The sequence below is a fragment of the Peromyscus eremicus genome, chromosome 7 (genome assembly GCF_949786415.1).
Source record: "Peromyscus eremicus chromosome 7, PerEre_H2_v1, whole genome shotgun sequence".
Classification (NCBI taxonomy): Eukaryota; Metazoa; Chordata; class Mammalia; order Rodentia; family Cricetidae; genus Peromyscus; species Peromyscus eremicus.
In genome coordinates this window covers 46,670,609-46,696,873 of record NC_081422.1, presented here as the reverse complement: position 1 = coordinate 46,696,873, position 26,265 = coordinate 46,670,609, and the positions used below count along the sequence as shown (strand labels likewise).

The window sequence follows — 26,265 nt, the reverse complement described above, 5'->3', positions numbered from 1 at the left end:
ATGCAGGGTGTGGTGTTTTGTTTGCCCTCCCCCCCCCCCCGCCCCATTTCAGGGTATTAATAATAAGTCAACAACAAGGAACATGCCCTGAGAAAGCAATGCGATTTCCTTGACTGCTCAGAGCATAATCCGAGCTGGTGCAGGGTGGAGATGATGTGGCCAGTTCAAGAGGCACCGTCCGGGGCAAAACCGGGGAGTGGAGAGGAGGGATCCGAGACCCCAGGGTTGGGCCCGGAGGGGAAAGCGCGGGAGGGGAGGAGGCTCGGGTAGAGCCCGACAGGTTCCAACAGCTCCCCTCACCCCTCTCCACGCCTCCCGGGTTTCCCCCCCCTTGGCTTCGGGTTTCCTGTTTCAGTTCTCGGCGTTCTCCAGCAGCAGGTGCTGGTTTGCCAAGCTCCGCTCCAGTGGTGGCGAAGGAAGGCAGGAGAGCGGAGGGGAGGAACGCGGCACGCGGCGGCTGCAGCGGCTCGGGGCGGGCGGGCGAGCGGGCGAGCGAGGAGCGCGGCGGCGGCGGCGGCGGCGGCGGGCGGCGGAGCCCCGGGGGCGCCTGAGAGCCGCGGCCCTGGCGTGCGGTCCGCCCAGCGGGCGGGCGGGCCGGCGGCATGGGGGAGCGTCCCGCTCGGCCCGAGCCCTAGCGGCGGCCGCGGCGGCCCGGCGCTGAGGCGAGAGGTGGCCGCCTGGCGGAGGGGGGCCCGCGGCCGGCCCGGCTTCCAGAGCATGTCGTGATGGCTGCGGAGAAGACACTGCAGGTGGGTGGCGCGGCGGCCCGCGGGGTGTGCGGAGGGCGGAGGTGGCCGCGGTCGCCTTCCCTCGCCGTCCTCGGTGAGCCATGCTCCCGAGCCAGCCGGCGCGGGGAGGCCCCGCGGGGAGGGGAGGCCGCGCCCGAGCGCCGAGCGCCGAGCGCAGGATCCGCCGGGGCCGGAGCGGCCGCGCTCAGGGAACTCCAAGGCCCAGGCGGCTCCGACCCCCGAGGTCGAGTGGCCCAGCGCCCGCCGCTCGGGAACGCCGAGCGGGAAAGCCGAGCGCATCCTGCCCGCGGGCGGCGCCGGCCCCGCGGGGAATTCGGGCGAGGTGAAGCCGGGCCCGGCGGCCTAGAACGCCGGTCCAGGGGCTCCCGCCCGCCCGCTCGAGGGCCACGGCCAGCGAAGATGGAGGCGGGCCCGGGCGCCGCCGAGGGAAACGGACCCACCGCCGTGATCCTGCCGCTCGGACCCTCGCGCGCCGCCCGTGGGGTGAGGCATCACCCGGCATCTCCATCCAGCCCGCCCGCCATTCGCTTTCATTAGCCATCCTTTCCACCCGTCCTCCGGCGGGTCCTAGGGCAAACCCTTCACCCTTCGTCCCGGGGGTCCCCCACTCCTCAGCCTCCCGCCCAAAGCCCGCATCCATTTCAGCTAGGCTCGTTTTTTTAACTCCCTGCGTGCGACAAGGTGTTTCTTAACTTGGAGAAATGAATCCCGCTTTTCTGCCCTAAACTGTTTCATCCTTCACTAAGTCCCTACAAACAGCGGTTGCTTCCCAGTCCTGATTACTCTAACTGGGCTTCCTGCTGCTTAGGGTATCCGTTAACACTCCGAGGTGGGGGTTGTGTTCTCAGTTTTGTGATAAAAGAGATGAAACCGTAATCTACATTTAGGGAAAGTTCTCCTATTGGTTGCAAGACTGTCTTGGAGTATCTCCAGCTCCATTAGACGCTTATTGATTCAGATTTCTTCTTCTTCTTTTTTTTTTTTTTTAAACCGTCTTAGAATAGACGAAGAGATAATTGGGCCTAAGCGTTGTATATTTAGAAATGTGAGAAAGTTGTACAGTTCTTCACTCATTTCCTTACTGAGATTTTCATTCTCTACTTCAAATATAAACAGAAAACAGGAGACATGCCTCAAACACTTTATTTATTTATTGACTTTCCAAGACCTATTAAAAGACCACAGCTAGGAGCAGTGGGACACAGCACAGGCCGGTGATCCCAGCACTCATCTGAAGCAACAGGATTCTAAGTTCGAGGCTAGCCAGGGCTGGATAGAAGGATGTATCAAACAAAATCATGGGTAAAGGGCGTGACTTAAGTTTATTTAGTCTCTTACATGTATAATTAATTTTGCTTACAGTTTCTTAATCTTGGTGTCTCTTTGGAATAAATAGCTTCACTAAAGATTTATTAAAAACCAACCTTATTGTTGGTCTAAGCCCAGGACCAGGCATCTTTCAGATACTTTCTGTTCACATCTTTTCTTGCAGTTCATTATTCTATAGCTGTCTACTTGAGGGTACTGTAAAGACATCAAAATGGTCTGTTTTGTTGCATCTGAATCCATGCTGGAATGTTTTTCTTTAAAGAATCACTTTTACTTTTAAAGTAAGTTGCAATTCTTCTACTGGCTGACCATTAAGAAGAGGACACACACCTCTAATCCCAGCATTTGGGAGGCAGAAGCAGGCAGATCTCTCGAGTTTTAGGCCCGGCTGCTCTTCATGGCAAGTTCTAGGCCAGCCAGGGCTATAAAGTATGCATCCTTGTCTCCAAACAAGCAACAAAACAAAACCAGGAAACATTATAAACAAAGTAAATGAACATTTCTTTTCTTTTTGATATTTGGGGTTGAACTCTGGGCCTCCTATAGGCTAGGTTTTCTACCACTGATTTGTATTCCATAACCCAGTTTGAATGACAACCAAGAGATCAATATTTTTAACTTATATTTAATAATGGAAGTCTAATGGAGCTATTTCAGTGTAATGGAAAATATTAAAGGATGGGAAATAGAACTTGGAATGTTTATGTGCTGAAGGGAGCTTTTATTAGTCACTTTCCTTTACCATTTTTTTTTTTTTTAGATGATCACAATAAAAATATCCTGTTTTGGCTGAGCAGTGGTGGCGCACACCTTTAATCCCAGCACTCGGGAGGCAGAGCCAGGTGGATCTCTGTGAGTTCGAGGCCAGCCTGGGCTACCAAGTGAGTTCCAGGAAAGGTGCAGAGCTACACAGAGAAACCCTGTCTCGAAAAACCAAAATAAATAAATAAATAAATAAATCCTGTTTTATATTTTGGGCTTCTTTGGAGATGTTTTAATGGGCTACAACTGCCAAATTAGAGCCCAAACGGTTACTAGAAAATGTACCTTGAAAACATTTTTTCTAGTCCAAAATTGAATTACCTTGCTGTCTTTCTAGCAGAGTTCAGTGGTCCTTGCGTGTAGCTACTGTATATGTCTAAAAGTGTTGCTGTGGATACCTGCTTGGTGATTTGGTTTTTATCTAAGCTTAGGAGAGTTCTTTCATTCTGATTTGAAGTTGTTGGTTTTTTTTGGGGGGGGGGTTGGTTTTTTCGAGACAGGGTTTCTCTGTGTAGCTTTGTGCCTTTCCTGGATCTCGCTCTGTAGACCAGGCTGGCCTCGAACTCACAGAGATCCGCCTGCCTCTGCCTCCCGAGTGCTAGGATTAAAGGCGTGCGCCACCACCGCCCGGCTCTGATTTGAAGTTTTAAAGAAAGATGTTGAGGGAATTTCTTAAAAGTCTTTCTAGACTGTGAAGTAACAAACTGACCTGCCAGTTATTGCTCATTGGAAGTTGGTTCATTATTCAATAGTTGTTTAGGTTTGGAGTAAGGGCCCTAACCTCTAGAGGACTTCTTACTAACAGGTAGGACATAATACTTAGTGGAAGTCCCTAAGTGCTGTGAGTGAAGAAGTGGAAAATTCAGATTCTGTGTAAGGCCTCAAAATTAGGCTCAAGTAGCTATACTGAGAGCCATGCCCTAGAAGGCTGCGGGGAAAGCGGAGTGGCTTGTCTAGGACATGCGGTGGTCATGTGGGATGGTTTGTATTTGGAAGGACAGTAACAAATGAGTGAACACTGAACACTGAAGGAGGATTCCAGGTTTAGCCTCCCACTGTTGAGAGCCTGGTGCTGACCTGCAGTGTATCAGTTACTCCAAAACAACTTACTGCTCTTAAGTGCTGATAAGCCTCACTACCTGCAGCATTCAGCTGTAGTTAACATTGACAGTGAGGGTTTCCAACCTAGTCATGCTGCATCCTTGTTGAGACAGTATTAAAGTCTCTGTAACCTAGTATATTATCCTGCATATTATTGTGAAGGTGAAACAATGCAATAGCATCATCCTTGGGAGTTTGTTTTTAGGACAGCAGAACACTTTTCTCATACTTGGAGTTATATTATTTAAGGAGTTGAATCCCCCTTCCAGTTCCTATAATAATGTACATCAAGATTTTACTTATTGTAGCCGGGCAGTGGTGGCACACGCCTTTAATCCTAGCACTCGGGAGGCAGAGGCAGGCGGATCTCTGTGAGTTCGAGGCCAGCCTGGTCTACAGAGTGAGATCCAGGAAAGGCACAAAGCTACACAGAGAAACCCTGTCTCGAAAAAAAACCAAAAAAAAAAAAAAAAAAAAAAAAAAGATTTTACTTATTGTATTAACAATACTTCAAATATTTTCTTTCTAACAATGTTATTTTATGTAATCATCCTCCTGCTCAGACATTTGTGTTTTCCTAAAATTTCAGTTTCATAATGGTTTGATTGAATATCTCAGTAAAAATGTGTTTTCCATGTCTGTGGTTTAAGAATGTATTTCTAAGTACAATGATTGAAAAGAATACATTTTGACCACAAGTTGTATTGATTTGTAAACCCACTAACAGAGTAAGAAGGCTGATTTCATCATGCTCTAATTAAAGAGTAACTTGAAGAATGTTTGACAGTTGGGCTGGTGAGATGGCTCAGCTGGTGGAACTTGCTGCCAAGCCTGATGCCCTGAGTTTGATTCCTTCCACATGGTGGAAGGAGAGAACTGTCTCCTACAGGTTGTCCTGTGACCTCCCATGAGCACTGGAGTGTGCACATGAAATGGATAGCTAGAGGTGTTAAGAATTTTGGTCCAGTTGACAGAGATTCACTCTTTAAGTAGCTATGCAGATTGTGTTAAATGTGGGAAGTGTGAAGAACTAATTATGTTGACTACATCAGTGATATTGTCTTCTCTGTTTGTTAGTAGCTACTCCTTAGTGATACTGTCACTCACTTTCTCTAATTTGCAAATGATATCAGCTCTGCATTGTGAAACTAAATGATAGCAAGCTAACCTTATACCTAGAAAGTCAGTGTCAGAAGGCCTAGTGGGTGTGTCCTGCCTGCTACCTACATGAGACCCAGAATGGCTAAGAATGGAGCCCAATACAACACTGTAGACTTGCTTCAAATGAGATTTTATGTGTTTTGCATTATTTTTGGTAACTTCATTGTGTAGTTCTCAAGCCCTGCAAATATGTGTGTGTCAGTGTGTCAGAAGTTTGGACACAGTTGGTAGAGGCTGCTCCGATAGTATAGGTTGAGGAATGAAGATTCATATTGTATGGAAAAGACTAGCTCTAGCCCTGTCATTTTTCTGGTTCTCACCCTAAGTAAGAATATAAATTTTATTTCTGTTTCTACCCACCAAACATTGTCTACTTTGTAGCCTTGCTTTTACTGGTACAAAATAATAAATGAGGGCAGGTGAGATGGCTTGGTGTGCAAAGGTGCTTGCTTCCTCCAAGACTGATGTCTTGAATCAAGAACTCTCACAGTCTAGGGAGAGAACCAACTCTCACAGGTTGTCCTCCAGTCTCCACAAGCATTTTATGGCATGTGTGCAGCAAGTCTTTCTCTGCCCACCAGCCAGCTCACAACATTGAGACTTATTAATTATGAAAGCTTGGCCAATAGCTTAGGCTTGTTTCTAATGAGCTCTTATAACTTAAATTAATCCATATTTTTTAATCTACGTTCTTTTACGTGAGTCTGTTACCTTTACTCAGTATTGCCCATGCTGCTTCCTCTGCATCTCCTGGCATCTTCCTTCTTCCCAGCATCCTCTCTGTCTGGAAATCCTGCCTAGCTATTGGCTGTTCGGCTTTTTATTAAAGCAGTCAGAGGGTCACATCTTCACAGTGTACAAAAAGATAATTCCACAACACATGTGCTCGGGCTCTCTCTTTCTCTCTCTCTCTCTCTCTCTCTCTCACTCTCTCTCTCTCTCAATAAATGTAATAAAAATTTTAAATGAATGAAAAATGCTAGACAAGGCATTAAGTTAGTAAGAAAAAAACATTTAACAGTTATCATTGGTTTGATTGGATAGGAGCTTTTATTTATTTATTTTGTTTTTTACTTAATCCCTGGCTCTTAGTTGTATTGAGAGTAATTGAAGTTGCCAGATGTAAAACTTCTGTAAAATCAAGCTTTTATTGTTAGAAATATGTAAGCTTATATTTTTGGGTTTTAAAAAGTCCTTTAACTCTATTACTTTATGTCTTTTAGGATGAAGCTAAAATTAGTTTTTGTTCTTAGTCATCTGTACTCATTTCCTATTCAAAATTATGTGGGCTTAATTTTATCCTATTCTGTGATTTAGTCTGTTTCAGATCTTGGCTTTTACTTCAAAATTTATTTTCATTGTTTCATACACTTACATTCATACATTGAATGGTTTGCTCATATAATTGAAGCCATCTCATGTAACTTACCCTTTTAAAATATTTGTGTCATTTTCTTTGGCCTGAGTTGATCTTAGGAATTACTTAATTTTAAGATGACTAGTACAGCTATAAAAAAAACTTGAACTGTACAATAAATGGTCTGTTTAGATGAAATATATTATTCCTTTTGTTGCTAAGACAAAAGTGCCTTGAGTAACACAGAAGTCATGAGTTCCAAGTCAGTTAAAGTTAGCAAGGTTACATACATAGGGAAAGTTGTCTCAAATAAAGAGGAGTGGGTTTGTTTGTTTGCTTTTTGTTTGTTTCTTTCTTTCTTTTGGTTTTGGTTTTTCAAGACAGAGTTTCTCTCTGAAACAGTCCTGGCTGTCCTGGAACTCACTCTGTATACTAGGCTGGCCTTGAACTCACTAAGATTCACCTGTCTTTGCCTCCTGAGTGCTGGGATTAAAGTCGTGAGCCACCACTGCCCGGCTAAGAGGAGTGTTCTCTAAACTCCATTTCAATTATTATTATTATTATTTTACCACTTCAACCTATCTCTTAAACTTAAGTTTTCAGTTTAATATTTTGGCATATTTTATCATATTTGTCAAACATATAAAAGGTGTAAAATAATTATGAAAACACCTATAGTTCTCCCTGAGAGATAATTAAAATGTTAGGTTCTCAACCTGTGGGTCACAACCCATTTGTTGGTAGAATGACCCTTTTATAAGGGTCACCTAAGATCATCAGAAAACATAGATATTTACATTATGATTCACAGCAGTAGCAAAATTACAATTATGAAGTAGCAACAAAAATAATTTTCTGAAAAAGATAATTTTCTGATTGAAGATCACCACAGTATGAGGAACTAACTGTGCTAAAGGGTCATAGCATTAGGAAGGTTGAGAACCACTGCTTTCAGAGATTATTTTTACTGCCTGGATGACATTGAACATATTCAAATATTGCAGTTTGATTTAAAAAAAAAAAGAGTCAAATAAGATTTGAAATGAAAAAAGAAACTTTACAACTGATAACACAAAATAAAAAGAGATTACTGTGGCCTATTATGAAAAACTGTATGCTACCAACTAGGAAAGCCTGAAAGAAATGGATACATTTCTGGACACATAGATTCTGATCAGTTTTCCCCCATAATACAGTTGTGGGACAAATGTCTGTATAGGGATCTGTGCCCAAAGTGTGCTACATATGAATTTCTTTTTTATTTTTGTTATTTTAACTGTGTGTGTTTGTGTGAGTGTATGCACACAAGTGTACAGGTGTCTTGAGAGGCCAGGTGAGAACACCAAAATGCCCTAGAGCTGGAGTTGGAGGCAGTTGTGAGTCACCTGGTGAGTGCTGGAAACTGAACTCGAGTCTCTTAACTGCTGAACCGTTTCCCCAGCCTGTATTTTAAACCATTTCTGACCTGTGATCACGGCAGCTGACCTCTAGAGAAGTTACGCTGATTAGTACTGTTAGTATAGGAATCTTCGTTTCTACGCACCCGTCATTGTTTGCACGGAGTCTCCACACGGCCTTGTTGATTTGCTAGATGTGAGTGGCCGTAGTACCACAAGCTCATTTTATAGTCAGGGTGCCCGAGTCTGCCTCCCTGTTGTACTGCTGCATGGTATGTGTGTGATTGGGGACAAGTTTCTTTCTCATTTCCCCGAGTCACTTTCCTGCCCTGATGTGACCATGTGAGATGACTGTTGGGAAGGACTGATGATGCACACTGAAGCACTCAGGCCTTAGCTATCATTCTTTACGATGAACAGCTTCTCATTATACATAGCATGGTAATGTGGGCATCCTGTAATTTGAAATCAGAAATGCTCCAAAATGCAAAACTTCTGAATGTTAACGTGATGCCCCAAGTAAAAAAATTACATGCTATGAAAATGTATTTTATGAGTAAAGTGATTAGAATGTTATATGTGACTATATGTTCAATATGGAATGGCCTCTTACTCAGTTTGTTACATTTGTTATCTCTTTAAAAGATAAAGTTAGAAGGTAAAGTAAAATGCTCAGCTACTTATTTTACAAATACTGGTTCCTTACAGACACATTCACTTACCAAATCATTGTTTCCCCCATAGTCTTTAGGCATTGTTTACCAAACTCCAGTGGGCTAAAAACTTGTTAAAAGTGAGAAATGCAGTTAGCAAACCCTAACCCTGTATTCCTTAGTGAATGCTTTTTAATTTTTTACATAAGAGACTGAGATAAGCTACTTCTACTCCACCCCCACCCCCACTAATGCAGAGGAAAGGGGATTCAGGGAACAAGGAGGTCCAGAGACCAGGAGCAGCCCTAAGATGTGGTTTAGTAAGCTGTTCTTGTTACTCTGCTGTATCTCAAGAACCTTCACACTTGAATACCTAATTCTTTGAATCATACAAGGATTCTAACACTCACTGACCTTTCTTTGGGAGTTTTGATTTTTGGTACGAAAGATCATGGCAGAGGTGAGGAAGGTGGCTGTGGGCTGGTAGATGGCAGCATGAAGCCTGAGTATCCGAAGTGCTGAGAGGTTAGAGAAGGGATAGGGAAGGAGGCAGAGCAAGCACTTAACCTTGTCTCCTGAAGCCTGGATTCCCTGACAGGCCTTCCTTGCCTCACTCTCCACTCCCAGTTGGTCCTGCCCCTGCATCGTGCAGAACCTCGAAAGAAGTATAGAATTGAGGGTGAAAGACTAGCTTTAGCAAAGGATCACAGGGGGCCATTGCTTTCCTGACAGTCAAGTCTTATCCCCCTTTCACTGATGTCCCTCTTTTTGGGGTACGTGTTCAGTTAGTCCCATGCATGCGTGCATCCATTCAGACACAGGTACTCACCTTTAATTGCTGAGATACTCCTCCTCTAAGGTTCCTGTCCCCACCTCAAAAAGTGGGGAGGGACAGGTGACTCCTTCTTTTGAAACTATTCCTATCCCTTCCTACCATCCCCTTAAAAAAGAAATGTTTCTGTAGTTTAATCCTTTCCTACCAAACATATGTCATCTCTTCTGAAGTATGCACACTTAATTTTTTTTTTCTGTGCAAAAATTGAATCTAGGGCCTTATGCACGCTAGGTAAGCAATCTACCACTGAACTATATCCAAGAGTTCTTAACATATGTTCCATTGATTCCCCGAAAGGTCGCACGTGCACAAGACACACACATACACACACACACACACACACGCACACACACACACACACACACACACACACACACACACACACACACACACCAGAGAGAGAGAGAAACTTTCAAGAGCTATATTCACCTATGTGACCTGTCTGAGTCACTTAGCATATCTCTTTCTCATGACAGGCATGCAAATAAATGAATTGATGAACTTATTAGACGCTGGCTTAACCTCCCGTTTGCTTTGAATTTCTAATTGTGGACCATGTTATTTTCTCACTTGTCATCAAAGTATTACTTTAAAACTATGTTACTTAAACAGACTTGCAATAGTTTAGTCAGCTAGCTAACATGTATAATTTATATGTTCTGAATTTCAGTTAAATGACTATTAATAAAACAAACTAGTCATTGTTGGATTTTTTGCAAATCAAATGATTCTTTAGGGATGTTTTTAAATACACTATTTTATTCAGTAGTAATATCTGAGGGAATTACTATGACTTTAACTTTTCAATAGTTAATTTGTAGGCCCATGAACAAAGCTAACTGAAAAGTGTGGCAGATAGTAATGTATTGCTTTAGGGAACTTCTGTGGTTAGAAATGGCAAGGTTAATGAGATGGTGCCGTGCATAGGTAGGAGGGATGACTGCTCTTGGTCTATCACAGCTGTGTGCTTTAAAGAAAATGTTAATATCTACCATCTGCATCACTAAACTGAAACAAATGGTCGTGTGTTATTCCCTCGAAAAACACTGCTTTCCTTTTAGGCACTTGTAATATATCTTGTAATTGTAATTTCATTCATTCTTTCTGCCAGTCTTCCCCGTTCCTCCTCAGACAGATCTCACTATGGATTTGGCTGGCCTGGAACTCACTATGTAGATCAGGCTGACTACAAATTCATAGAGATCCACCTGTGTCTGCCTCCCTAGTGCTGGGATTAAAGGCTTGTACCACTACACCTGGCCCAGTTACTATCTTTTCCCTTATTCCTGCCCACCAGTAAATCAATATATTTTTTCTAAATTACTGATTGCCAACAATTTTCATACATTTTTTTCACCAGGTACTACTAACATTCTGTAATTAGCATCACCAGCTGAAGTCTTTTCTGGCCATGTAATTTTGGTGTTTCTTACCAAAAAACAAACAAAAAACCAAAAAAAAAAAAACTGTATCTTTGGCTTTTCTGAACTAAGTGTCATATCTTTTTCCCTGGAGAAACATAGTTCTAGATTGTTTTTGTTCATAAGTTCATGTGATGTGATATCGTGAACAAAGGACTATAATAGGGTATGTGAACTCTGAGGCATTTGATTTTGCCATTCTGTAAACAGGGTAAGGACAGCTGGTGAGATGCAATAATAGGGTTTTCCTGAATGATGTTCTTTCTTCTTAATTAGTTAATAAGGAGAGAACTTTAGAATTATTTCCATTTGAATGTAAATAAATAGTGTAAGCTATTTGATTTCTTGGCTCTTTTAAAGAGGTGGTGAGTGGGACCCAATGAGAGCCTTCGCCTGCATGTTATTTTTTAATTCTATAAAGAGAGAACCCTTACAATTAGTTCACTGAGAATATAAATAACAGTATTTATCCATTTGCTACACATGGACAAAGTCAAGATTTCTACTTTTTCGTACTATAGTTTCACTTACACGCATTTTAAAGTACATGTTTCTGCTTTTACTGTGTCACAGGCACTGTTACAAGTTATGATGTGTATTAATTCCACTGGTCTGTGCAACAACCCTATTCTAGCAATCATGTTGAACTGAGAGATGATGAGTAACTTGTAGGTACTAGGATAGTTCGGGACAGAGCATTGACATGCTATTGTGTTTTACATCTATACATTGTAAACTTATAACTTATTCTTACCTTGTTCATCTTCTCATTAGATTCCATGCTGCAGTTAACTATACCCTAGGATTTGTAGTAAGCATTCAGAGACAAACTTCAGAATACCAGTGAATCATCTTTAGAAATAGCGGCACCTAAATAGGAACAAGTGGTTTCACTCATTTGTGTGGCATTGGCCATTGAGAGATACTGTTGAATAAACTAACCATATCTCGTTTAAGTCAGCAAACACTGGGGCCCATGTGTAGCAAATGGATAAGTTATAGAAAATGACAAATCCTCCCCTCCTATTTATATTAGATAGTCTAGTAGCATATTCATATTAATGAGTTAAATAAAAACGTACATGATAATGTTTGGTGTTGAGGTAGGAGCTCACCATGTAGTCTAGGGTACTGGAACTCATGACCCTCTTATCTCCGCCTCTAGTATATGATCTGCTTAATAGATCATTTTAATGCAATCAGCATTCCTTGCTTTTTCCTAAACTTTTGATAAAGGAGAGAATGTATTTGTGTAACTGATTTTTGCAAGGCTATACATAGTGTGGCATGCATGTGATATGCATTAATATAACTAATACTTACTGACTGGTTATTATGCATCTAACACTATTTTAAGGGTTTGATCATTAATTTTCAAAATAACTATATTATATGCCTTTATTTTCTACAACTAGGGATACCTAGGCATGAAGAAATTAATTTGCCCAAGACCTTAGGTAGGTCAATAGATAAGTAGGTAGATAGACAAACACACACATGTTCTCTGTTAGTGAATTATTAGTAAATATAATCTTCCACCAAATGTATGCATATATGTAACCATATTTTTATGTCATATGTAGCATTTTAAAAACCCAGCCATTCATGCTATAGGGTATCAGGGTCAGCACACACTCATGCATGTGCATGCACATTGTTCTTTAATATTACAGTACAACTAGTCAGAAGTTGTGATGCAGATGTAAGAGTTGGTTGGGAAGATGCAATTTGATCTATATACCTGGAACACTCAAGGGTCACAGGGAAACACTAAAGGACAAGTTGAGTTGTAGTTCACTGAAGTTTCATGTCTCACAAGTATTTTCTAAGATACCAACAATAGCTAGTCAGAAAATATAAGGAGAAGAAAACAAAACAGCAGAATATTCTAAGACAACTTTCTTGAGACACCTATGACCCCATAAAGGACCTTGTTGAAAAACAAAGACAACTTCACTGGACTCAGTGCAATCAGTGGGCTCCTTACAGAAGTGCTGCAGCAGCAGGGTCCCCAGGAAGTTCTCAACAGCTCTCGCTGAAAACTTTGTCAAAACAACCAACACATGGAAGCATGTCCATACAACCACGGCAAGGATATGGAATTGGAACCAGGAGAAATAGAGCAGTAGAGACTTGTACATATAGCGTACCTAATCTATTGTAATCAAGTTTTTCATTTATTGTCCAAGTTACAGAAATAGAAAAAGATCAATGGAACATGGTGCAAATAAGCCCAAGTTTGTACGCTACGATATGGAACTGGCTGGCACCCCTCTATCCAAAACCTCCTATAGTTTGCCATCAGAATAAAGGACAGATTCTTCCTATGACCTGCAACCTGGGGACCCACGGCCTTTATGAACATACTAAAATGTGGGCTGTTTAAATCAGAATCTCCAGAATCCTCATTTGGTTCAAATGCAGTGTCAAGTTTTGAGGAGCACTGCCCTTTAACACTCTGGTTTCCTTGGCCTTAGTTCCCAGTCCTTGTCACCTCCCCTGCCCCTCCATACACACTGTGCTGTAAGACAAGAGGATGCACTTTGACCCTGCAGTGTCCTTCATGCAAGACACTGAGCACATACTCAGTTTAGAGGAAAGCTGGTATTAAAAAATTATAGGGCTAGAAGAATTTTCAAGAAGGAGAGCAATTACACTGGATTCTTGTGATTCACTGTAGCTTTGTCATATAAAGTTCCCACAAATAATTAGCTAGAGAATACTGAGCCATTTCCTCCCACAGGAAATACAGCTGTCTCCCATTGTCTGTTGAAAATACTTTCTAAGACCCTGATGGATGCCTGAAATTTCAGATAGTGCTGAGTGCTACAGACAGACATCAATGATGGAACTGCCTTTGATTTTGAAAGTTATGATTATTCTTTGTGACCTGTTTCACTAATCAGCTTTAACTAGTATGCCATGTGGAATCAACACAAAAGAATAACAGACATGCATGTAGCTTTTAAAAGAGCTCCTGCTAGATTTACATATCAGGTCAGTTGCACTCCAGGGGAAAGACAGAGCTGCAGTGTTACCCCAGTGGAGGCCACATAACCAGGAATGTAGAGGAGTGTTCAGCACGAGGAGTCTTGGGCTTCCTTGAGTGTTAGCCCTACTTTGACATGCTCACTCTGTCACATAGAAATAAAATAACGGTAGCGTTTCTGTATTCAAATTGGCAAAGACCTGTTTTTATGATTACCCTTTTACTGAAGAATCTTCAGGTGTTAGTACACTGCTCATGCTAAATCATTTGTACACAGGCATAACTGAAGACAAAGTAATTATGCTCTCCAGAAGCTCACCTGGTTCATAAATAGTGCAGTCTAGACTACTCATGCTATAGACGTTCAAAGGAGCTGGGGATCATTAAAGTCTAAGAAGATCTTATGGGAAGTGAGCCTTGAATGACAGACGTGATGGGGAGAAGTAAGGCAGACCTTTTAACATGTGTACCTTTGCTTTTGCTGTCTCTTCCCTATAAATGAAATGAGAAATAAGATAATAGAACCAGAGGAGGCCCAGATCATAGTCTGGAAGACAAAAACCATCAGCAACTTGTGATTTGAAGCTGCTTATCTGTTTAGCCGGAGAGTGATGTCATTGGCAGTGACTGTCAGGAAGACACTTGGGGTAATTAAGGAGATGCATTAAGAAACAAGTCTTGAGCCGGGCGGTGGTGGCGCACGCCTTTAATCCCAGCACTTGGGAGGCAGAGCCAGGCGGATCTCTGTGAGTTCAAGGCCAGCCTGGTCTCCAAAGCGAGTTCCAGGAAAGGCGCAAAGCTACACAGAGAAACCCTGTCTCGAAAAACCAAAAAAAAAAAGAAACAAGTCTTGTAAGCCTGAGAGGAGGGTACGCTTTGCCTACCTGGAGGTTATTCATGTCCGTACAGAGGGAGCGCTGAGAAGAGAAAAACAACTAGGAATTCATTAACTAGAACTTAAATGAATGAAGCAGCTGAGAAGTGGACAGAAGGTGAATAGTTTCTAGAAGGCACTACTTCCCCCATGGAGTCCTTTAAGCAGGTGAGAGCCATCACACAGCTCAGATGTGAAACCCAACCAGTGCTGTGTTCCAAGGTGGTACATTGTTGCATGTGTATTTTTGTTTTATAAACATAAAAATTAACCTGAAATGTGGGTTATTTTGATTTAATGTTATTACTGACCATTTTCTTCCCTTTGTTTTTGTTAATACTACCTCATCAGATGAACTCTCAGCCTACTCCATATAGTTCTGAGGGAGCTGCCAATCACAGCCCCACATACCCCAGACCATGCTGATTGAGTGAAAGGATTAACTCATGACCCAAAACCACACTACTAAGACTGTCTCGGGAATTTGAATAGCCAGCCCGGAATCATCAGATGAAAGCGCTCTAGAAACATGACAAGTCAAACCCTGAGTTCTGTCCTGGTCTTTGGCCTTCCAAAAGGCGTACATGTTGAGTTCTTTCTTTGATCCTTGTCTTAGGATTACTATTGTTGCGATGAAACACCATGACCAAAGCAACTTGGGGAGGAAGGGGTTTATTTGGTTTCCATATCACAGTTCATCATCAAAGGAAGTCAGGGCAGAAACTCACACAGGGCAGGAACCTGCAGGCAGGAGCTGATGCAGAGGCCATGGAGGGGTGTTGCTTACTGGCTTGCTCCATGACTAGCCAGCTTTCTTCTAGAACCCAGGACTACCAGCCCAGGGATGGCACCACCCACAATGGGCTGGGCCCTCCCACATCAATCACTAATTAGGAAAATGCTCTACAGGGTTGCCTGAAGCCTGATTTTTAGGAAGGCATTTTCTCAAGTGAGATTCCCATCTCTCAGATGATTAGTCTGCATCAAGTTGACATAAAACTAGCCAGCATAAGCCTGTAAGTTTTTTAAATTTATTTTTCTTTAGAAGTCTGCTTTTCCTGTGGGCAAAGATTAAATTCATATACATTCATTATTTTTTAGTGTGTTGTTTGATTGTTGAGACATCTTATTCTGAAGCCCAGGTCAGCCTTAACTCAGCATTTTACCTACCAAGTGCTAGGATCACAGATACAAACCACCACACCTTGTTTCTTACTCTTTTTTTCTTTCTTTCTGCTTTTATTTAATGTTGGTATTGTGTGGTATTTTTAGGGGCAAGTAAATCTTATACTAAAGATTTTTGATATTTCATTCTTGGTATGAATTGGGAAAGATTTTTTTTTTAATTAATACAGTACTGGCTTATTTTGTGGCTGTAGAGGAAGATGTATCAGTGATAATTTTAACCTACTTCCCTATCTGCCAACAGTGTTTAACTTAACAGTGAGAAATGCCAACTATCTCATTGAAGCAAGTGGGAGCAGAGGATGTGTGTGGAATTTGAAATCTGCACTGTTCCAGCAGGGCTCTTTCCATCAGGTTTTGTTTCCATCTGTATTATAATGTAGTAGTGTATTTTTTTGTTGTTTTCTTACTTTGCTGTTTGGGATGAGGTATTTGTAGGTTAAGTTGGCCTCCAGTTTGGGATTCTCCCACCTTCACCTCCTGAGTGCTGAGACTATGGGCAGGTGCCACTACATCTGGCCTCTTAGTATATTGCTAGCCAGCCAATATGAATATTTTTCTCAGATTATGAGCTTTGTTTAATACAAAATCATTTATATTTGATGATTTACCTTAATAGAAGATTCTGGTTTTAGTTCATATCTCTTCTCACAGTTGGTGTTATATACAAGGATATACTTTCTATTACTTTTTTTTTTGGATGGATTATATTTAGGGCCATATCCAAACATGAACTAATGTTGAAGTTTTCATTGTATGCCTCCTCTTCCTGGTTTTCACTGGACAAAAGAACTTAGGAGAATGTATGATTTTTTTGGGGACGTGCTAGGATCAGCATATAAAAAGTTATATTTATCAGCTCTTGATACAGTTGACCCTGTGAGTTTAGTTGATACTATGCAGATCTACAATAGTTTGTATTTACTTCATATAGTCAGTATTATCAGTGTTGTGATTCAACATTTCAGATAACACTTAGAAAAATAGTTTAATGTATGGAACATCTCATGCCTTCCTAATAGACTCAGATATGGCTATGAGTACCCAATTCATCTGTTCCATCTTTTTACACTATGTATGTAAGTTATCGTTTATGTTTGGTTAGTTCATTTTCTAAAACCTTGAGAAATAATAACAAATTTTGGCAAGAACTATATCTTGTAACTTTAGGGGCATGATTGGGGAATTTTGATATGGTAATCTTTCATGATACTGCTGTTGGGATCAAGAGTGCTCATGTATTAAAGAGAAAGGTAACAGAAAGTCAATTTGAGTCACCTCTGGCCAAGAGTCTTGCTTCCAAACACAGCCTCAAAGCACACTTGTTTCCCTTTCATGCCTCAGAACATGTACAAGGCCTGCTTTTTAAATGTCAGATCCACCCTTTGCATTGAGAGATCATAAAGAGTACCAAGAACTATGCTGGCTCCTTTTCCTTTTGTTATTTTGTTTTATTTCTGTCATATATGTGCAGTCGTTTTTTGCAATGACCCAGAGCTCATGAGGTACAGCTGTTTGTATTTGTCCTGCAGTGGGAAGTGGACTAGGCAGGCCTATGTGACATGTGACTGAAAATGCCACACTGGGCCCTTTTCACCTACAGATGTTTTAATGTGCTTAACATTATCCAATACTAGCAACGGAGAGGGTCTAAATATCACAGCAGGATCTGATTAGCTTTTTCAGATCACTGCCTTTATTTGCTGTTTGCAAAAAAGCTTAATCCAGTGCTGTAGATGAGGCTTCCTGCTGCGCTCTGGGGTAGTTTTCCTTCTTTGGGATTCCTCCTGCTGCAGCATTAAAGCTGTAAAGTAGTAACTATGGCAGCAAGTGATAAAGAAAGAGACTGTCCATTCATACTAGGTGGTTTCCTTTTACATACAACAGAAAAAAGGCCTTAATAGAAATACTTAAGTACTGTTCTCACTGTGTCTTCTAGTCAGTGCTTTGCAATTTAGGTATTTTTGGTTATAGCTGTAATTACTTTGCATAGATTTATGCTGTGTTCATCATTTTTATCTGATTTAGGCTTATTGCTTTCAGAGTTGATACCTTTTTGACCTTTTAAAAGAGCTCTGGAAATGGAGGGAGGCAGAGATAAATTTTAATTTTCCTCAATTCTGTGATACTCATATGCTTACCCCAAAGTGAGGTTTTGTAGTCTGTGTACTTGACATAGTAATTTACAATAAACTGTGACAATAGAGATACTTTATCTTGATTTTCAGTGGGCTAATGAAACTACATCACAAGTTTAACTGCTTCTGCTATATTGCTACAGTGCTTGGCAGAAAAAGAATAGTTCTCCCTTCAGAAATTAATATGACATCTAGAATCTAGCAGTTACGTTTTGTTAAAAAATATTGTCACAGAGCTGACAAGATGGCTTAGTGGGTGAAGGAGCTTGCCAGGCCTGACACCCTGAGTTTGAACACTGGGACCTCCACGGTGGAAGTGACAACCAACTGGAGAAAGTTGTTCTCTGATCTCCACACTCACAGTGACACACACACACACTTTTCTAACATTTGGAACAACAAACCAGTAAAATATTAAGTTCTGTTGAGGGAAAACATCCATGGACACGAATGATGACCTACAATATCATACTTTGTCTTTTCTTTCTGGAAACTAATTTCAAGTTTTTAGTGAGCAGGAGGAATGTTTTTGGTGAGATAGCTGAAAATTTTAAGTGTATGAAATAGATCTTTCTTTCATTTTGTAACTAGAGAAAAGTCTGATTGGTGTTTGAGTGGACTAGAAAAAGACAAGGGCAGAAGTCCCAAACTAGAACTTTCTCTTCCTGAGTTTTCACAAACGGTCCCACTGTGAACAACCGCTGTTGATGTGTGAGAAGGGAAGTTGTCTTACATTGTTTGGAGTACTTCAGTTTTCTATCTTTTCAATTCAAGATCATAGTTTGTGGGGGTTTTTTTGTTTTGTTTTTTTGTTTTTTGAAGTCTGAGCTTTGCATAAATCAGCAGTTCTTGGCCTATACTGGAATTTTATTTGCATTTCAGTGAAAAGGGAGTGTGTGTGTGTGTGTGTGTGTGTGTGTGTGTGTGTGTGTAGCTGTGCATGTCTGCCCATGCTTGTGTGTGTATTGGTGCTACACTACACAAAAGAGTAGTCTACATCACATAAGTAAGAGTAGCTGTAGCTTTTTCTCAGTAAGGAAATACTACAGTGCCTTGTAATGTTAACATTTGGATTAAATGTTTTCATAATCCTAGCTCACTCAAGATATAGCCTATGCAGCACTCGGAAGCAAATAGGATTATAAACACTGTCACGTGTAACATAGAAGTAAATTAGAGGTACTTGTTAAATGTACTTTAGATGTCCTTCAAAATTATCCCAGTATTTCATTTTAGTATTAATATATTCTGAACTTAAATTTGAGTATTACAACTTTAAAATTTTATGAAATACATTTTAGCAAGTATGTTATGAAAGATTTTGCTTTTATTTAATTAGATGGCTAACCAGTATCTATAATAAGAGGTTTTTACATTGCTATTTGGCATAGCTCATCTGGGCTGGCCTGATGATTTTAAGTTGAAGTTAGTTTTGTTAAATTTATACTTTATGTTACTTGTTTTCACAAACTTAGACTAAATTTGTATTTTATTTTATTACATTTCTAGAGAACTCACTTTTTAAAATGAATTCTCTTTGTAAATTCATAAGCCTTTTACTTTGCAATCTTCACCAGGTCTCTTTAAGTTTTATTATATTGTAACATATTAACAGATTTTTGTTGTTGTTGTTTTATTTTTCCAGACAGGGTTTCTCTGTGTAGTCCTGGCTGTCCTGGAACTCACTCTGTAGACCAGGCTGGCCTTGAATTCAGAAATCTGCCTGCCTCTGCCTCCCGAGTGCGGGGATTAAAGGCGTGTGACACCACCTCCTTTCTAACAGATACTTTAAAGTGCAGATTCTCCACTATTGCCAGAGAAACAGATCGACTTTAACCTTCTGCCTCATTTCACCGGTCACTCCCTTATTAAAGGAGATTGCTGCAATAATTAAGTACTACTTTGACGCACCTCATTTTCTTTATCTCTCAAAGAAAAATGAAACACTAATAGACTAGCATATAGCCTCAACTTTTTTGGAAACATGCAACTTTTCCTGCTTTAAAATAGAATTGCTTTCTTTGTTTTCATGCAGTAAAAACAAGGAGGAAAGGCTGGTCTGCCCAAGCCAGGTGTTCCTTGTTGGCAGCCTGCTCCCTAATGACTGCTCTCAGAGAGCAGCTGCCTGCTAGTCAGCTTTGTATGGCCTATTGTTGCTGCACACCCCTTGTTAATACACATGCTGCCCGGGGCAGACCCAAGAATGACATCAACTTGCTTATCTTAGAAACCTACGAACCTGACGCAGGGTGCTGAGGTTGCCTTGCATCTGCCTGCCTAACTAATTGTGAGCTCTCTGGCCTGTGATTGGCTGGAGTTCCACTCGGTAATAGGTTAAGCAAAGACATTGCCATTCCATCTGTTCAACACTCATTGTTCTTCTTGCCTGCCTGGAAGTCTGCAGCTAAAATTGTGTTGTTACTGCTGAAGCTGCCACAGAAACCAATGTCTTTGTACTTTCCTGCTAACGTGAGTATCTGCTACTTAGTGCTTTGAAGTTAAACTTTGCTGGAAGGGCTATAATTTCATCTCTGTGAAGGCTAGGAAGCACCACAAAAGAAAACATGCAAATGTGTTAGTGCCAGTATACCAGAGAATCTGGTTCTCTATGTAAAAATATATCTGTGAAGCCGAGTTTTATATTTTTATGTTTGGGGATTTTGCAAATAATTACTTGTAGCTTCATGAATGCTTTCAAGCCATGAGCATTACACACAAGAATTTGGAGGTTAAGACAAGTTACAAGGAAGTTCTAATATCGTGCTAAACAACAAATTTAGATTTTTATCTTGTCAAATGCTTATGTTTCCTAAGGCATCACTGCCATAGCTAGTTCCTGTGAAATGCTGATCAGATTCAGTCGATTTTTCTATTGTGTTAAGAGTCTAGTTCGCAGAGATGGATTGATACTGATAGATGTTTCCAACAGCTGGTTTTAAAGATGATGATTAAGCATTCACTTGCCTTGTCAACAATTTCAGTATTCATGTAGAATTTATTTCCTCTCTCCTACCTCCTTTCCTCTTGTGTTAATTTCAGATATTAAATTGAAGGTGCCATTTGAGTTACTTTCAAGAGTTCTGTAATGGGGAAGTGAAGAGTACACAAAGACTTTCGTCTTGTCAGTTCAGGGCAGTGGTGGGATGGGGAAAAGAACATAAAGGGTTAAAGGGAGGTTTTCGTTTCCACCACATGCCCTATTGTGTGAACATATGCATAAGTCTATTGAAAGTTTTCACAAGATAGGCAGGCCACCAGTTGCTGGTCTCCTGCAGTTCCAGTAGACATCTGTTGCCCCAGAACATTAACCAATCTGTTCAAAGGGACATCCTTCCTTTGTTAGCTAGAGAGATGCAGACAACAGTGCTCCCTCAAATACAATGGTAATTAAACACACACAGACCATAGCAGTCGGTATTTATTACATATTCATTATTTTATTTTCATTGTTCTCATAGTATAGCCATTTGGATAACAACCAAAACCTACTTTCATGGCATTGTAACTTTACAAATAATTGGATGTAACAAGTTTGTGGTCTAATATTCCTGATCACTGTGCTCTTTAGAATGCTACACTAGCTTTACCTGGTTCGAGGTGAGTTGTTATCCAAGTCATCTAATTGAGAACTTTCAGCCCTTTCACTAGAGGAATTCCAGTATATGCAGTAAATTTCAGGTCAGTACCCTTTATGTCCTAAACCTGCTTTTAGCCACTACAGTTATTTTTTGACAAAAAAATGAGTTTTTCAAAATCATCATCGACAAAAATAGCATAATTCATTCTTTTTCAACAAATACTATTACTTAATTTTTTAGCAGATAGTATTTATCAAGAAAAAATGAGTTTCTGATATAATATATAATATCTAGAGGTAATCTATGGATTGTTGAAACTGGAAACGTCTTTTAGATTATTGTATCTTTGCCTAGTACCTTTTGTGTTCAAGAATATATGTGTATAATGCCTCTGTGATACAGTTTCTAATTTCTTCTCAAAGTTTTCCAGCGACTCTGGAAGTACAAACTGGTTTGCCTTGCCTATGACACTTGGACTCTGCTTTTGCATGAATAGAGAAGAGTTACCCTTACTAGTGGATTTTATTTGAGTTTTATCAATACTTACATAAGCTTGGGTTTGACTGAATATTCATGGTTTAGAAATTAAAAAAAAGATATTATTTATTACCTATGATAAGTAACACATTCTGGTGAGTCTTTTTCTTTTGAAAACTTAGTCATTGTTAAGAGGCTGAACAGAAGTAAATATCATGACATTCTTTATTCTGTAGTTTTGCATGTTAACTCCTTGTAAGCTTTGCATCTTCTATTACTATTTCTATCTCTTTTTAAGTCTTTAGGCTAACATTTAAATTTTTACTGAATAATTTTAAGATAGTGTCAAATTCTGGATTGTTTTTAAATACCTTATTAAGTTTTGGCAACTTTTTTCTAGCTACAACTTGATCAAAGTGTTTTACAGACTGAAGCTTTAAAATCCAAATCTTTACCGTTTCAGTCAATACAAATCAGGTTATTTCAGATGTTAATTTAAAACCTATTTATTTTTAACATTGAGAAACATTATTGAAAAATATTATAAAACACTATTTAAATAGTATGTACAAATGACATGAATTGTCTCGAGTTGAAAGTATTCATGTTTGTTAACTATTAGATGGCTTAATATTACAGAAGCCACCAAACATCTGCTTCTCCCTGCCTTATCACTATAGCCATGTGCTGAAGTACACAGAAGAGCGGCCTCGGTCCTGCCACTGGGCCTTGTTCAAATACTAGACTGCAGGTGAAATAGAAGGATTGATTGGAATGCAGTTTTAGAGCGGCCTCACTTTCTGTTTCAAATCTTTGCAGTACCTGGGTTTGTCACTTTGAAAAGTGAAAATTAACAAAATCCATATATCCTTGAATCAGAAATTTCATTCTAATGTTTTTCACTGTCTGTATTTTCTGTGTATTCATCATGTCCAATATAGGTCCTCTAGCTCAAACACACAACAAAACTCCTCGATATTAAAAATAATATTCCCTAGTTCGACTCAGCAATTTGGTCAGCAAGTCATTATCTTGAATTATCTCACAATAGCAACTTATGCAGAACCAAAACTTTTCAGGGGAGATCAAAACTGTTGCCATTCAGTGCACTTCCTGCAGTCAGAGCAGATTGTGGGGTTTGCAGAACAATGCTGTCGGAGCTTCCAGATTGGCTTGGCAGCTGCATTGTTCTCGGAGGGTAAACCAGACGCACTTAAGTCCCAGTCTCTTTTAGAGGCTTTTGTTCATACCAAATTATTCTTTCACTGCACTAGCATTCATGATGGCATGTTAAAGGAGTGCAGCTTAGCAACCATCTTCTGGTTGCCAGGCAGCCCAGCTTCCAATAGATTTTCCTTGTTTAAGATACTTTTGGTGGGAGCTTTACTAAGGCCACGGTGTAGATTTTTCTTTTAACTTTATCCCATTATTGGGATGCTGTAGTGATTTGTTACTTGCATTATGGTGTTAGTACATTACTGTAGTTAATAAATCACAGGGTGTACAGATTTGCTTTCAAAATCCCTTCCATAATTCTAGGTAATTGGGCCATGCATATCCATATTAATAGAAAAAGTTGAAATGGACACAGCTTCATAATGAAGCAGATGCTCTTTATCAGTGGGGCATCCAGGAGCTAGGAAAGTTGGGTGTTTCTTTACTGAGTATTGTATTAGTAGAACAGTGGTATTCAAGTTATTAGCAAAGAACAAACCCTGAAGAAAATCTTATAGAAACGTGTAGGACTTCTACCCCAAGGAAATACAGGAATTTTGTATTTTTTAAGATTGTACGGTTTCTAGTATTTATAATAGTTAATAAAATTCATTACACTGTGTAGAAATATTTGATCCTGTAGTGGGTTTATTGGATAAACTTTAAAATTTCTCAGAAAATCAGCATTTTCTTTTAATAGTTATATAATAGCTTTCTTCTGGTATATTTTGTTTAATAGGTTCAGTTTTAAAGAAAATGTTTCTCCAGCTTTCTTCATTAGATTATTCAAATAGGTTTTTTATGACAACCTTAGGTTTTGCTACCCCTGACTTGCCAATTAATGATAGAACACCAGAGTTGCCTTAATCAATAAACTCCTGGTGTTGATGTAGTCCTCATAACGAAGTATAAAGAAAATGTAACTTTACTTTTCTGACCTATCCCTGGTAGAACACTAAATTATTTCCAATAGGTCTTAAAAAAAAAAGTAATGTAACAACAAAAACATTTTAAACAGTAAAAATATTCCTGCAGGGAAAATGGAGAAAAGGTGAGTTTTTAATGAAATGCAGGTATGTTGTCAATTAATCTGATGCAAATATAAATAAAATATAAATAAACAAAAATACTTTCTATCATAAAAACCAAGAAACTGATATGACAGTGTACTTGTTTGCCTCAGATTTTATGTACAATATTTAATTTCACTGTTCTCAACAAATGTATATAGAAAAAACCTTTTTTCTTGAATGAAATAGACTACAATGTCTCTGCCACTTAAAAAGGATCATAATACTTAAAAGTATCTCCTGTTACAATGTTCAGTATTCACGAAGTCATAATTATTAATAAAAATTATATTCATCTCAAAATGGAATGTAATTAGCCTTTTCTTCTTCTTGAGACAGGGTCTTTCTGTAGCACAGGCTGGATTGGAACTCAGTATGTAGCCCAAGCTAATCCCAAGCACACCATCATCATGTCTCAGTGTCCCAGTCGCTGGTATCACAGGCATACAGCAGCAGGCTTGGCCGGAGATGGAATTAGCTTAGATTATTCAATTCTTTACTGACCATTTTAGAATATGTGACCCTTCATTTCAATATCTAAATTCATTTATTTTTTAAGATTTTCACATGAGTACTGTATTTACATCATTTATTTTTTCCCTGTCCTCCCTTCAACTCCCTTCATGCAACCCCTTCCTTTCCAAATTCATTCTCTCTTACTCATATATATATATATATATATATATATATATATCTCATATATATATATATATATAATACTTTTACTTTATTTTATGTGCATTGGTGTGAGGTTGTTGGATCCCCTGGAACTAGAGCTGCAGACAGTTGTAAGCTGCCATGTGGGTGCTGGGAATTGAACCTGGGTCCTCTGGAAGAGCAACTGGTGCTCTTAACCACTGAGCCATCTCTCCAGCCCCGCTCTCTTATTCTTTAATTGTTACACACCTACACATCTACACACATACAGAGAGAAAGGGAACAAACTTTTGTAAAATCTCCAGTTTGATTTTGTGTTTACTTGGCTGTCTTGGGAGAGATTCATGAAAAGGAGTCTTGGCAAGTTTGCTATGAGTGATGAGACTTCAGACAAAATACAAAGTAGCCATCCAATGGTTTGGCAGTTCTGACTTGTTCACTGAGGTAAGATTCAAACAATAAATATGATATATTAAATATTTGACAATTTTCTCTAGGAATACGGGGTGCTCTGCATTCAAGAATACAGGAAAAGCAGCAAAGTGGAGTCAAGTGTGCGGAACAGCTTCATGGGCTTGAAAGATCACCTGGGGCATGACCTTGGCCACCTTTACATGGAGAGCACTGACCCGCAGATAAGTGCAGCTGTGCCTTGGCCTATGGTAGAGAAACCGACAATGGATACAGTCAGTTCAGGGAAGGAAGAGAAAGAGGTGTCTGAAGAGAATGTGAGCTCTGGCGACTCAGAAGAGAGCACAAGTTCGGATCCTGAGTCAGGACAGCTGAGTAGCCTTTCAGTAGAGCCCTGCCTGTTAACCAAGACTCACAGGCAGTTATGTCGGTCCCCCTGCTTAGAGCCTCACCTGCTCAAACACAGTGACATTTTGCAAGACTTTAAACCAGACGGGTCCCAGACTCCATCCAAGGATGTGAAGAAACCCCCTGATGTGCTTCGAGAATACCAAACAAAACTGGAGTTTGCACTGAAGTTAGGTTATTCTGAAGAACAGGTCCAGCTTGTGCTAAACAAACTTGGTACTGATGCTTTAATCAATGATATATTGGGAGAACTTGTCAAACTTGGAAATAAAAGTGAAGCTGATCAAACAGTTAGTACTATAAACAGTGTAATGCGGGAAACATCATCACTGGAATCTCAGAGGTCTGAATCTCCAATGCAAGAGATTGTAACAGATGATGGGGAAAATCTGAGACCAGTAGTTATTGATGGTAGCAATGTGGCAATGAGGTAAGTTTTTTTAAAATCTTTATTGAAGATATTACTAAATCTTTGAAAGTTATTTCCAGTTCTTTGGC

At 40.0% G+C, this 26,265-nt stretch overlaps 1 protein-coding gene across 2 annotated transcripts in view; it reads left to right on the top strand.

Moving 5' to 3' along the window:
• Positions 1 to 637: 637 nt before the first annotated feature.
• Positions 638 to 26,265, top strand: part of Zc3h12c (zinc finger CCCH-type containing 12C) — a 61,002-nt gene continuing 35,374 nt past the window's right edge. The window contains exons 1-2 of one of the 2 annotated variants that reach the window (XM_059267887.1): positions 638 to 749; positions 25,446 to 26,197. In XM_059267887.1, coding sequence (XP_059123870.1) covers positions 726 to 749; positions 25,446 to 26,197 — 776 coding nt within the window. In that variant the 5' untranslated portion in view covers positions 638 to 725. Of the gene's footprint in view, positions 750 to 1,119; positions 1,233 to 25,445; positions 26,198 to 26,265 lie in introns of those variants that run through there. The other variant, XM_059267886.1, reaches the window with a different exon arrangement.